This window comes from Cervus canadensis, chromosome 7, assembly GCF_019320065.1.
Source record: "Cervus canadensis isolate Bull #8, Minnesota chromosome 7, ASM1932006v1, whole genome shotgun sequence".
NCBI lineage: Eukaryota > Metazoa > Chordata > Mammalia > Artiodactyla > Cervidae > Cervus > Cervus canadensis.
Genome location: NC_057392.1, coordinates 62,646,864 through 62,660,793, shown reverse-complemented (window position 1 = coordinate 62,660,793; position 13,930 = coordinate 62,646,864). Strand labels below are relative to the sequence as shown.

Sequence of the window (13,930 nt, the reverse complement as noted above, 5' to 3'; positions counted from 1 at the left end):
GTTAAAGTAATCTTGCCCAAGAGAGTGGAGAACATCAGAGAGAAGCAGTGGCTCAGCTCAGATGAGCTTTAATAGCCAGAGACAGCACCTCCTCTGAAAAACATTAGAGCTTCTTGGACATATGTTTGAAATTCATCCTAAGTCATTCTGTGACTATAGGGATAGGTGACAATGTCCCATCATCTGAAGTGGGAAAAATACAGCACAAACCATTTTAAAATTATCACTTTTAAAAATAATACGAAAGTGGAAAAGTGTTCCAAACGTCAAGAACCTTCGCAGATGATAAAAGAAAAGCTTTGTCTTTCCTATGATTGTTTGCCCTTCAGCTGACATACATGCTGAGTTGCATCAATAGGAATACAACGGAAACACGGTCATCTCCAGGTTTCCTCCTTTTGGATTCCTTGATCTTGTTTAAAGAAACAGTCTCAGGGAATGCACATAAAACAAACTTCCCAATCGAAGTTCTGAGGTCTTTCTTCCCCTTCTCCCACCCTCAGAAACCCGTCTAGTTTTACCTACAGCACTGGACTGAAATGTCATGGTCATGTTGCACCACTTCACTTGTTGAATTGTATGAAGGCAGTACTTGACCACAGTAACTTGGTGAACCGCCTTGCTCTTATATTAGTCCCCAAGATTCCTATCCAGTTGGATGGAAATGTCTTACCTGCATGTGTCCCTGGTACATTCTGCTCCGGCTTCTTCAGGACTCCCTGAGGTTGCCGGATGCTTCCCCCCGTGTTCCCTTGCACGGCAACAGAGAAGTGGGTTCTCAGAGGGTGCCCCTAAGCCTGGCGGAAGGCTCCAGGTGGCCCGGCCGCCAGCGGCCCCTTGAAGCTCTGCGGGCTGCGGGGAACTGTTCTCCGCTCGGGGTGCTGAAGCGGACACCGGAGAGCGCGCGGATGAAGCGAGGAGCCCAGGCGGCCACGCTCTCCCGCAGGCACGGTCCTGCTCGCCGGGCGTCTTTAAAACTCACTCCTTCGCCGAACACTTTCTCGTTTCCTGCCTGGCTGCCTCATGTCTCTCTCTCTCTTCACAGCGAACCCCTTCCTTCTCCCAGCCCTGACGTGAGCGCCCACACCAGCCGCCGCAGCTGCCGAGCTGGGCGCGCGCCGCCCTCCCGGCCGCGTCCCTGCCGAGAGCCCGCGGGGCCGGGCACGCGCGTGCGCGTCCCCGGCTGGCCCTGGGCTCGGCCGAAGGAGGCGCGCGCCCCCCTGCGCGCGTGCTCGGGAATGCGCACACGTGGAGGCCAAGTGCCCGGGGGTTGGTGGTCAGGTGGGGCAACGACTTCTAGGGGAGGTTCCAGAGGAGCTGGAGGCTAGTTGCAAGAAAAAGTAGGAGGAATATGCATTGTCTCTTCAGGAGCCATCAATACCGAGTAAGCCCATCATCCTACAGATTGAATAAACCGAGCGTAGGGGGTTCCGAAGAGTTTATTTCTATTCTGATTCAGCTCTCACAAGTTACCTCCGTGTCCCTCCGTGCCTCTCCCCACTCAACCCACCCCCAATTCACCCCACCTCCAATTCATTGCTGTCTACCCTTAAAACAGCAGACTCCAGTCTCCAAGGGCCTTCCATGATTTGTTTTTCTCCCTAGCACTTAACATCACATAACATCCTGTATGTTTTATACATTTATTTTATTTATTGTCTACCTCAATATATGCAGTGTTATTTCCGTGAGATCAGGGATATTGGGGGGAAGGAGTGTACCTGTTTTTGCATGGGTGTATCACAAGCACAGTACCTCCTGGCACATAGTACGCATCCTATAAATATTGGTTGAATGAATGGATGTTTAATATATAGGTAGAGTGCATTTCAATATGTTTCAAGTTTGAGAGACTGGATAGTCTGATGTAATGTCTACATTATAAATGTATATACACAAAACAATGGACTGTTGTATGTGTGTATATACTGTGATTACCTACTTTTGTTGGTAAAAAGATCTCCAATTGCACATCCCCCAAATTATATATGACATGATATAATCCCCCAAATCTTGCATATAGCATAATATGCTTTTCATAAAGTTAAAAAAAAACCAAACTCCTTAGGAATATAAATATATTTATATGTAACTATATGAAAAGAAAAACAGTAAAACAATTAATATCATATTTAAAATGGTGACACTGGGTGAGGGGAAGTAGGGGAAAAGGATGGGGAGGTATTGTATATGAAGGTTAATTGTCATATCTCAGCTATTATGTTGGGTGGTGAGTCACAGACATGTACTACTCTATACAAATCACTATGTTACTAAATAAAACCATGCATGAACTAGTGAGGACAGAGTGAAATGAACCACAAAAAACGATTAATCCAATTCAGTGCACCTGAGGCCCTAAAACAATCAGCCAACCGAACACAAAAGACTAAGACTTGTAGGCAGGAAACTTGGGTTCCTATTAGATTCCCCCGTGGTTAACCTTGGACAATTTCCTTTACCCTCTAGAAACTTCAGCTTTTTAATGTCTAAACCCTGCATGAAAAACTCATGGTTTTATTTTAAAAAATGATACATGTTCATAAGCACTGTAAACTGTAAAGTACCATCCAATTCTTGTTTTATTGTCCTTTATAGGACAGAGCACTGAAATAGGAGTCAGTAGGTAGAAGTGCTATTTCTATGGAACTACCTCACTTCTCTCTTGGGCAAGAAATTCTCTATTTCCTCATTTTTGAAGTAAGGCAATATCTGCCGAGCCTACTGCACAGGGCTGCTGAGAACTAATGTATGCAAAGGGAGTTGTCAATTTTAAACCATCATATGTGAGTATGCAAACTGGCTTTTTCTAGTTCAGAAAATGCGGCTTCCCAGGTGGCTCAGTGATAAAGAATCCACTTGCTAATGTCGGAGGTGCAAGAGAAATGGGTTCAATCCCTGGGTCAGGAAGATCCCCTGGAGTAGGAAATGGCAACCCACTCCAGTATTCTTGCCCGGAGAATTCCACAGACAGAGAAGCCTGGCCGGCTACAGTCCACAGGGTCACAAAGAGTGGGACACCAATGAGCAAACTGAGCACACACAGTCCAGAAAATATGAGTGATGCTTTCCTGAGACCTGGAGCTCTATAAACTTAAATGGGGGAAGTTATTATTCTTTTAGTATGAATTTTATTTTTAATTAAAGGCTAATTGCTTTACAGTATTGTGTTGGTTTCTACCAAACATCAACATAAACCAGCCATAGGTTGACCCCTGTCCTCTCACACTAGAACATCCCTCCCACTTCCCTTCCTATCCCACCCCTCGAGGTTATTGCCAAGCCCTGGTTTGAGTTACCTGAGTCACATAGCAAATTCCCTTTGGCTATCTACTTTACATATGGTAATGTATGTTTCCATGTTGCTCTTGGGAAAATTATTTATTATAAAATGTTTGCATGTTAGTATAGAAATCTTGGGGAAATTGTAGAATTTGATTTGAAAGCACTACAAATCTGTGAAGTAACACTGGAGCTAAAGTTTTCCAATCCATTATATGCTTATTTTCATCTAATGGCAGAGTCAAAGAGCCATCAACCATAAAAACATTTGAACCTCTATGCAAGTACCTACAGTTGAAGACAGAAGTCAATATATCCTCTTTTTAAAACCTAAGAAACTCATTTAGCTACTCCCTACATTCACAGAATCTCAGGAATACAAGTGCATCTGTGAAGGCATGCCTCGCTTCATTCATTCATTTTTATTGAAGACTTAGTATGTGGGAACACTGTGCCAAGTGCTGAAATACACTGATGAGACAGACATGGTCTCTATCTCCATGGAACTCATAGTCCAGCTTCCTGACAGGAGTACATTTTACCATCCCAGAAAGAAAAATCTGTCTAGACTTTTTAAAAAAACAATAGTTCTACAGAGATCCCATAATTTCTCCATTTCTCCTAAGAGTTCACATCTTCTAGTTAAACAGTCCACCTTATCATGGATTTTGATTATTTCCGTGGCACAAATATTTCCTTCACAGCCTATAAATATAAACATCGTGAGCAAAGGTACTTGATTGACTACCAATTCAACTATCAGTGTCTTGAGATACTCTTGATTCACAGAACCATCTAGTAATTGATATATCTCATTTGGCTAGGCCAAAAATGTTGATCCAGATCTAGTGTATTAGCTGAAGTATTATGATATTTTGGTGCAAAAAGAAGCTTTTCATGTACACGTAGACATACCAGTAGAAAATCGATAAGATAAAGCAGGTGTGAATTTTGTGACACACATAAAAAGTGGAATCATAATATATTTGTGGAAATATAAAAATTTTTTGCAAATCAAATTGTCTTTCAGAGATCTTGAAAGAAAAGATGCATAACTTTATCCTGAGAATGAAAGTGAAAGTGAAGTCGGTTAACTGTGTCCTACTCTTTGTGACCCCATGGAGTATAGCCCACTAGGCCCCTCTGTCCATGGAATTCTCCAGGCAATAACACTGGAGTGGGTTGACATTTCCTTCTCCAGATTTTATCCTACGACTGCAGTAATGGTGAGAAATGCATCTCTGTAATCTCTAGCCCCCAGGGAATCATTAAGGTAAACTGGCAGAAGGCAAACAAACAAACAAACCAGAGATGCAACTGTTTAAAAAAGGTGTGGGTTTTTTTTAGGAACAAAGACAAGTGGCAAACAGCTGTGTGTCTGCTTCTCTGACAAAGGAAATATGTGAATAAAAATGGAAGAAAGTGAAAGTGAAGTCGCTTAGTTGTGTCTGACTTTTTGCGACCCCACAGACTGTAGCCTACCAAGCTCCTCTGTCCATGGGATTTTCCAGGCAAGAATACTGGAGTGGGTTGCTATTTCCTTCTCCAGGAGATCTTCCCGACCCAGGAATTGAACCCTGGTCTCCCACATTGTAAGCAGACACTTTACCATCTGAGCCACCAGGGAAGTCCAATAAAAGCAGAAATCTCTGCCAAACATCTATATGCTTTGACTTTTCACAGGACTTCCTAGTTTTCATATTAATAACTGGAATCACGGACAAACAACTTTGAAGATGAATTTGTGATATGTGTCAAACTCAATTATATCTATGATATGAAGCAAAAGAGGAATGTCTCTGTAAACACTGTGGAAGGGACAGTTACTAATGAATCTTTTCTAACCTACATGCACACAGGTATACATCTCATTGGCGGTAATGCTATCTTCAGCAGTGGTTTAACTCATAAGTGTTTGGGCCATGATTGCCCAGCCAAACCCAGTATAATTCATGTTATGAAGGCACACTTTGTTTCTGAGGAAAATAAAGATGATCTGTGTTTCATTTCCATCACATGGTTGTTTTACAACCTACCATCAGCATGATTTAATACCAAACCCAAGGTCCAGAAAATATTTCTTATTTTAAACTCAAAGACCCTTGTTACTCAAAGTGTGGTCTGTTGACCAGCAACATCAGATTCTCCTGGGAGCTTGTTAGAAAGTTAGACTCTTGGGCCCCATCCCTGACCAACTGAGTCAGGATCTGCATGTTAACAAGATTCCCAAGTGCTTTGCACGCACCATCACATCTGAGCAGTACTGTGGCCTAGACGGCTGTAAATATGTGCAAAGCTAACTCTCGCCCTTTGCAGTGATAGCACATGAGCGACATCAGTGCCGAGAAAAGCACCACACATGTCATTCTCCATTTATAAGATGATCTCTCTGCATTCTGAGTGGCCAAAGGACTTGGCATAAAATCATAGCACGCACAGCTTTCTTATAGCAAGAAATGTGCTAATATCGCCTGCAATTTTAATCATTATAATAAAATTAAAGAGTTGAGTGGTAGTAGAATATATTTTGTATTGATCAAATTAAGCTTTGTATATTAGTAAGTGAATCCTCCAGCATATTAAGTGGATATTGAAAATTCAGCATTTATTAAATCTTTTAAAAAGCTGAGTAATAATGGTGATGTCAGTAGGCTTGTGGACTTAAAAAAAATTAAGGATAATAGTCTTTTGGTGATTCAACCATTCTTTTATAATCTGTGCAATTCAAGCCCTGCTGCTCAAAGATGGTGTAGGAGAGAACAAAAGTCAAAATAACCATAGACCTAAATTAAAATGACTAATTAGTTTTTATTGTTCAATCAGAGGCAGGAATGTTTTGTTAAAGTTTGCCCTTTTTGTCTCTTTGACACATTGAATGGGATTAGCTGGGGTTCAGGGCATTAGATCTGGAAAGAATTTAAAAAGTCCACATGGTAGACCTCAAGGTGGTGGGGGAATTATGACTGAAGCAAAGCATATAGGCTCTGATGACTAGGAGAGGGCAGCTATGTTCTTTCCAATGAACACACGAGGTGGATGCTTCAGGGCTGGGCCACTTATTAAACCACTTTGAGAAATCACACTAAAATAATTTGCACTTTACACTTTTCTTTTTCCCTTTATGACAACATTCTTTCAGCAAACTAATATTGCTTTGAATATTAAATGTACTTTCTAGAGTTTCTTAGTCCTGGTGAGGCAACATTTGCAACAAAAATGTCTCTTGCTTTTTACTCCTCCTTTCATCATCATCCAAGCACAGACTCCCTAAACCTCTTAGCAATTTCAAAGCTAGTTTATCCATCTCCGAATCCAAACTATCATCTATACTGCAGCCAGAATAACTTCACAAAGGCCATCCTTCATCATATTACTGCCCAGTTCAAATGCCATGTTCTTAGTCCCTCAGTTGTGTTTGACGCTTTGTGACCCTTTGGACTGTAGCACACCAGACTCTTCTGTCCATGGGATTTTTCAGGCAAGAATGCTGGAGTGGGTCACCACTTCCTCCTCCAGGGGATCTTCCCAACTTGGGAATCAAACCCGTGTCTCCTGTGTCCCATGCATTGCAGGCGGAACTTTACCTGCTGAGCCATAGGAGAAGCCCAAATGCTATACTGGCTTCCTACTGCCAACTAATGTTCAAAAACTTTAAGCTTTTTATTCACAGTCACAGAATACAGTCTGCCGCACAGAGCCATATCTTCTGTGGTAGGAAGAACCGTCTTTTCACTTTGAGGAACCATCTCTTCCCCACTCTGGCCCATTTGTATAATGGGAAATATTTTACTATTTGGCTTTTGAAGTGAAACATATGACCCAGGCTGAACAAACCAGTACATTCACTCCCCAGTTGTCACACATATGGTTCAAGCCAACTAACCAGGGCAAATGGACTCTGCTCTGGGACTATGTGGCAGCAGACCGATTCTTCATTTGACTGAGTGTTCTAATGATGTAAGCTGAGAGGTGCCAGTACCTAGCACTTCCAACTGGAGGAGGAAGAGTCTAGGCAAGCTCATGGGGACAGTATTTGACCCTTTAAATAAACCACACTTAAAGCTAGCCTAGCTATGTACTTTTAGTTATTTTAGTTAGAACATTCCCTTTTCTAGTTGAGTTGTATTTTCGTCACTTGCAACCAAAAGAATACTTATTAATACAATGTTCTTCCACAAACTGGCCCCTGTGTCTTTTTTCAATTCTGTACAATCCCTAACTTTTGCAATTATTTTTATATCATTCCCCAAAGATAGTACAAGTTACACTTCTCCTCTTTCCCTTGTTTGGAATGTATTCACTCTCCCTACTCCTTTGGAATGAATGTTTATTCATTAAAGGAAAGACACACCCATCTGAATGCAGAGTTCCAAAGAACAGCAAGGAGAGATAAGAAAGCCTTCCTCAGTGATCAATGCAAAGAAATAGAGGAAAACAATAGAATGGGAAAGACTAGAGATCTCTTCAAGAAAATTAGAGATACCAAGGGAACATTTCAAGCAAAGATGGGCACAATAAAAAACAGAAATTGTATGGACCTAACAGAAGCAGAAGATATTAAGAGGTGGCAAGAATATATAGAAGAACTATACAAAAAAGACCTTAGTGACCCAGATAACCATGATGATGTGATCATTCACCTGGAGCCAGACATCCTGAAGTCTGAAGTCAGGTGGGCCTCAGGAAGCATCACTACCAACAAAGCTAGTGGAGGTGGTGGAATTCCAGCTGAGCTAGTTAAAGTTCTAAAAGATGATGCCGTTAAAGTGCTGCACTCAATATGTCAGGAAATTTGGAAAACTCAGCAGGATCACAGGACTGGAAAAGGTCAGTTTTCATTCCAATCCCAACTAAAGGCAATGCCAAAGAATGTTCAAACTACAGCACAATTGCATTCATCTCACTCGCCAGCAAAGTTGTGCTCAAAATTCTCCAAGTGAGGCTAAAACAATACGCGAACCGAGAACTTCCAGATGTTCAAGCTGGATTTAGAAAAGGCAGAGGAATGAGAGATCAAATTGCCAGCATCAGCTGGACCATAGAAAAAGCAAGGGAATTCCAGAAAAACATCTACTTCTGCTTTACTGACTATGCCAAAGCCTTTGACTGTGTGGATCACAACAAACTGAGGAAAATTCTTAAAGAGATGGGAATACTAGACCACCTCACCTGCCTCCTGAAAAATCTGTATGCAGGACAAGAAACAACAGTTAGAACTGGACATGGAACAATGGACTGATTCCAAATTGGGAAAGGAGTATGTCAAGGCTGTATATTGTTACCTGTTTATTTAACTTATATGCAGAGTACATCATGGAAAATACTGGACTGGATGAAGCACAAGCTGGAATCAAGATTTCTGGGAGAAATATCAATAACCGCAGATATGCAGATGCACCACCCTTATGGCAGTAAGTGAAGAAGAACTAAAGAGCCTCTTGATGAAAGTGAAAGAGGAGAGTGAAGAAGTTGGCTTAAAGCTAAACATGCAAAAAACTAAGATCATGGCATCTCGTCCCATCACTTTATGGCAAATAGATGGGGAAACAATGTAAACAGACAGACTTTATTTTCTTGGGCTCCAAAATCACTGCAGATGGTGACTGCAGCCATGAAATTAAAAGGCGCTTGCTCCTTGGAAGAAAAGCTATGACCAACCTAGACAGCATATTAGAAAGCAGGGACATTACTTTGCCAACAAAGGTCCGTCTAGTCAAAGCTGTGGTTTTTCCAGTAGTCATGTATGGATATGAGAGTTGAACCATAAAGAAAGCTGAGCACCAAAGAACTGATGCTTTTGAATTGTGGTGTTGGAGAAGACTCTTGAGAGTCCCTTGGACTGCATGGAGATCCAACCAGTACATCCTAAAGGAAAGTGGTCCTAAATATTCATTGGAAGGACTGATGTTGAAGCTGAAACTCCAATACTTTGGCCACCTGATGCAAAGAACTGACTCATTTGAAAAGACCTTGATGCTGGGAAAAGTTGAAGGCAGAAGGAGAAGTAGATGACAGAGGATGAGATGGCTGGATGGCATCACTGACTTGATGGACATAAGTTTGCACAAGCTCGGGGAGTTGGTGATGGACAGGGAAGCCTGGCGTGCTGCAGTTCACAGGGTTGCAAAGAGTCAGACATCAGTGAGCAACTGAACAGAACTGAGGTTTGGTCTCAAGTTCTATTACCTTCATGAAGTCTTTATGGACTCTCTAGTCTAATACATCCTTTGCTAGGAACTCCGTCATGTTAGAAAATTTTCTTAATCATAAAGTTTTTCTTTTGTTTAATTATTTTCATGCTTTTTTAAAACTCCCTATTAGATGTAGGCAGATGGAGACAAGAATCTTGTTTTAATTCTTTGTTTTGGTTAAATAACTTACAGCATCTTGAATGGAAAATTCTCAACAATAATTCAAGAATATTAATTATTTGACTATATCTGGAACAGTATAAAAGCCTTGAAATAAAATAATCTAAAAATAATTTACTCACATTTCCAATATAGTTCTTTTAACTAAAATATTACTGAAAATGCTGATATTATGTATAATCATACAATGCTAATGTTGGAAAAAAGCCTGTAGCTCTTGTGGCCTGACGACCTCCTTTTTCAAATGGAGAATGTAAGGACCAATGAAGTCAAACAATTATTCTTGACAAGTTTTGAGAGATGTGAAACAAATAATTTTATTTATAATTGAATAAAGGAATTTTGGAATATTATTAATTCAGAAGTACACTGGTGATGATAGAGTTCAGTTTATGTCACGACAGTGCTGATATCTGAACTTTTTTTTTTTTGATGAATTAGTACTCTAAGAGAGGAAATGCAATGGATGAATTGTTAGACTTAGGGAAAACTGCAAATCCTTATAAAAGATTTGCACAGGCATTTTAGGAGTGTGATAGAATCTAAGATTTACCTAGTATCAATGAAAATGATCTTGGTTTTGCTACACACGAGAGATTTGATTTTTTAAGTGTTCTTGTTAAAGGGAGAGAGAAGCAATATTATATCAATTATAGAGGTGATATAATCTACAAAGAATGCAGAATTATTTCTCAAGGTAAATCCATGGTTTCTAATCCTGGTTCAGATAATTCTCTTTTCTTTGTTGTTTTTGTTGTTATTTAGTCATTAAGTCGTATCCAACTCTTTTGTGATTCTATGCACTGTAGCCCACCAGGCTTCTCTGTCCACAGGAATTCCTAGGCAAGAATACTGGAGTTGGCTGCCATCTCCTTCTCCAGGGGACTTTCCTGACCAAGGGCTTGAACTTGCATCTCCTGCATTGCAGGTGGATTCTTTACCCCTGAGCCACCTGGAAGCCCTTTTCTTAGGTTATCCTATTCCCATTTGCCTACTGCTAAAATAGACAGTTGTATGAAGGAAGAAGAAAATTTAAAGCTTTTATTGAAAGAAGAAATAAGATTTTGATGTGGTATACAATGCTTGTGGGTAAATGCTTATGAAATTATAACTATTTAGAAGTGAAATAATCTTGATATTTATTAATGCTTAGGTGATTTTGTAGATCAGTGGTAGAGACTAATTTTTAATCCTGCAAAGAATGAATCACTAAATTCATTAGAATCTTGTATAGAAAATTAGAGATACCAAAGGAATATTTCAAGCAAATATAGGCACAATAAAAAACAGAAATGGTATAGACTTAACAGAAGCAGATGATATTAAGAAGAGGTGGCAAGAATACACAGAAGAACTATACAAAAAAGACCTTAGTGACCCAGACAACCATGATGATGTGATCACTCACCTGGAGCCAGACATCCTGAAGTCTGAAGTCAGGTGGGCCTCAGGAAGCATCACTACCAACAAAGCTAGTGGAGGTGGTGGAATTCCAGCTGAGCTAGTTAAAGTTCTAAAAGATGATGCCGTTAAAGTGCTGCACTCAATATGTCAGGAAATTTGGAAAACTCAGCAGGATCACAGGACTGGAAAAGGTCAGTTTTCATTCCAATCCCAACTAAAGGCAATGCCAAAGAATGTTCAAACTACAGCACAATGCATTCATCTCACTCGCCAGCAAAGTCATGCTCAAAATTCTCCAAGTGAGGCTAAAACAATACGCGAACCGAGAACTTCCAGATGTTCAAGCTGGATTTAGAAAAGGCAGAGGAATGAGAGATCAAATTGCCAGCATCAGCTGGACCATAGAAAAAGCAAGGGAATTCCAGAAAAAAAATCTACTTCTGCTTTATGCCAAAGCCTTTGACTGTGTGGATCACAACAAACTGAGGAAAATTCTTAAAGAGATGGGAATACTAGACCACCTGACCTGCCTCCTGAGAAACCTGTGTGCAGGTCAAGAAGCAAGTGTTAGAAGCAGACATGGAACAATGGACTGGTTGCAAATTGGGAAAGGAGTATGTCAAGCCTGTATACTGTCACCCTGCTTATTTAACTTATATGCAGAGTACATCATGGGAAATGGATGAAGCCCAAGCTGGAATCAAGATTGCCAGGAGAAATATCAATAACCTCAGATATGCAGATGACACCACCCTTATGGGAGAGAGCTAAGAGGAGATTCTTGATGAAAGTGAAAGGGGACAGTGAAAAAGCTGGCTTAAAACTCGATATTCAAAAAATGAAGATCGTGGCATCTCGTCCCATTACTTCATGGCAAATAGAAGGTGAAACAATGGAAACAGTGACAGACTTTATTTTCTTGGGCTTCAAAGTCACTGCAGATGGTGACTGCAGCCATGAAACTAAAAGACACTTGCTCCTTGGAAGAAAAGCTATGACCAACCTAGACAGCATATTAGAAAGCAGAGACATTACTTTGCCAACAAAGGTCCATCTAGTCAAAGCTATGGTTTTTCCAGTAGTCATGTATGGATGTAAGAGTTGGACCATAAAGAAGGCTGAACAGCAAAGAATTGGTGCTTTTGAACTGTGGTGTTGGAGAAGACTCTTGAGAGTCCCTTGGACAGCAAGGAGATTCAACCAGTCAACTGTAAAGAAAATCAGTCCTGAATATTCATTGGAAGGACTGATGCTGAAGCTGAAACCCCAATACTTTGGCCACCTGATGCTAAAAACTGACTCATTAAAAAAGACCCTTATGCTGGGAAATATTGAAGGTGGGAGGAGAAGGGGATGACAGAGGATGAGATGGTTGGATGTCATCATCAACTCAATTGACATTAGTTTGAGTAAGCTCCGGGAGATGGTAAAGGCCAGGGAAGCCTGGTGTGCTGCAATCCATGGGGTTGCAAAGAGTAAGACATGACTGAGCTATTGAACAACAACAATTGTTAATATATATCCATAGTCCTGAGTTTATACTTCTACTATTTCTTTTTTGGAATAACTTATAAGAGTCTCCTAAATTTCACCCTCCCTTTTCTCTTTGTTCTAATAATTTCTCTATATGAAATAGAGAGTCAACATTCAAGAATAAATGTAAATTAACTAAAACATCCTTCAGCTTTTTATATTAACTGGAAGATGAAATCCACATTATTTTCAAGACAAGTAAAGGTCTTTGCTATTTTTTCCTTTCAAGTTTCCTTTCTCACAACATCCTAATACAATCCAGGATTATCCAGCTGCTGGCTGTCCCTGGCATATGCTGCACTGGACCGCACCTCTGTGTCTTCACTCATGCTGTTCCCTTCATTTGTGGCTCTTTCTCTCTCTCTCTCTTTCTCCTTCATGTGCTGGGGAAGCCACACATTTGTTTCAGGCCATTACTCAAGTGTCAGCCTCACTGTGAAGTTTTCCCTTACTCCTGCATGCATGCCTTGATTTATGCATCTGCCTCCTCACTTGACTGTGAGGTCCTCTCAGCAGACACTGTGCTTACAAATCACTGTGTCCTCAGGCCTGAGTACAGTGCCTGGCCCACCATGAGTGCTTATTCCACATTTGTTGAATGAATAAACTTCCCTCTTTCCATTAATAATGTGCCTTGAGTTCTCTGAAGTGATGCATCAGTTTTTAGTGAGTAAATATGCAAAAATAAGTGTCAATGCTAATGAGGGAAAAGAAATTGTGGGTTTTATCTATTAGTCAAAATAAGGAATTGGACATTCGAAACAAATCGAATCTTGTTAAGCCACTAATGAAGAGTTATTTTTAGACATATGCAGTATTAACTAAATTAAGATCCACAGAAGGGTAGAGCTGAAAAATATGCTGGAAATTGCCTGGATTATGTAATTAATTTTACAGTGAAGAATCTGAGGCCTAGACAAGTTAAGGGACTAACTTGATCAAGGCCTCAGTCCTGGCTAACCTCTATGCCCAGCTCAAAAGCACTGTAATCCCAGGGCTTGAGCTCTTCACAGAAAGAAGTGTAAAAACTACCTGACCAGCCAGTTGAACCTTCCTGAAAACCAGAATATATGTCAGGGGAGGCCAGTTTTGAAGATCAGTGTTGAAGCTGTGCTTCTTCCACTCAATGTGAAAAAGAAAAGCTTTTGAGGTGAAGTAGGGTAGGTAGGAAATGTGATAGATTCTCTGCTGGAATGAGCTGATAAGGCTCATTTATATCTGCAAGTACTCCTAAAGGGATTGATTCAGTTGGGTAAATGCAAATATAGCCCAAGCTTTGGAACCTCTCAGGCTCTGAGAAGAAAAAATATTCACAACAAAAAGACTGACAATGGGCAATT

General features: G+C 40.6%; 1 protein-coding gene across 3 annotated transcripts in view; it reads right to left on the bottom strand.

Annotated features, from left to right (window-relative positions):
* PEX5L (peroxisomal biogenesis factor 5 like) overlaps positions 1–1,038 on the bottom strand; it is a 266,793-nt gene extending 265,755 nt beyond the window's left edge. For 2 of the 3 annotated variants that reach the window (XM_043473660.1, XM_043473661.1), the window contains exon 1: positions 674–1,037. In XM_043473660.1, coding sequence (XP_043329595.1) covers positions 674–694 — 21 coding nt within the window. In that variant the 5' untranslated portion in view covers positions 695–1,037. Of the gene's footprint in view, positions 1–673 lie in introns of all 3 variants that reach the window. The other variant, XM_043473663.1, reaches the window with a different exon arrangement.
* Positions 1,039–13,930: the final 12,892 nt, after the last annotated feature.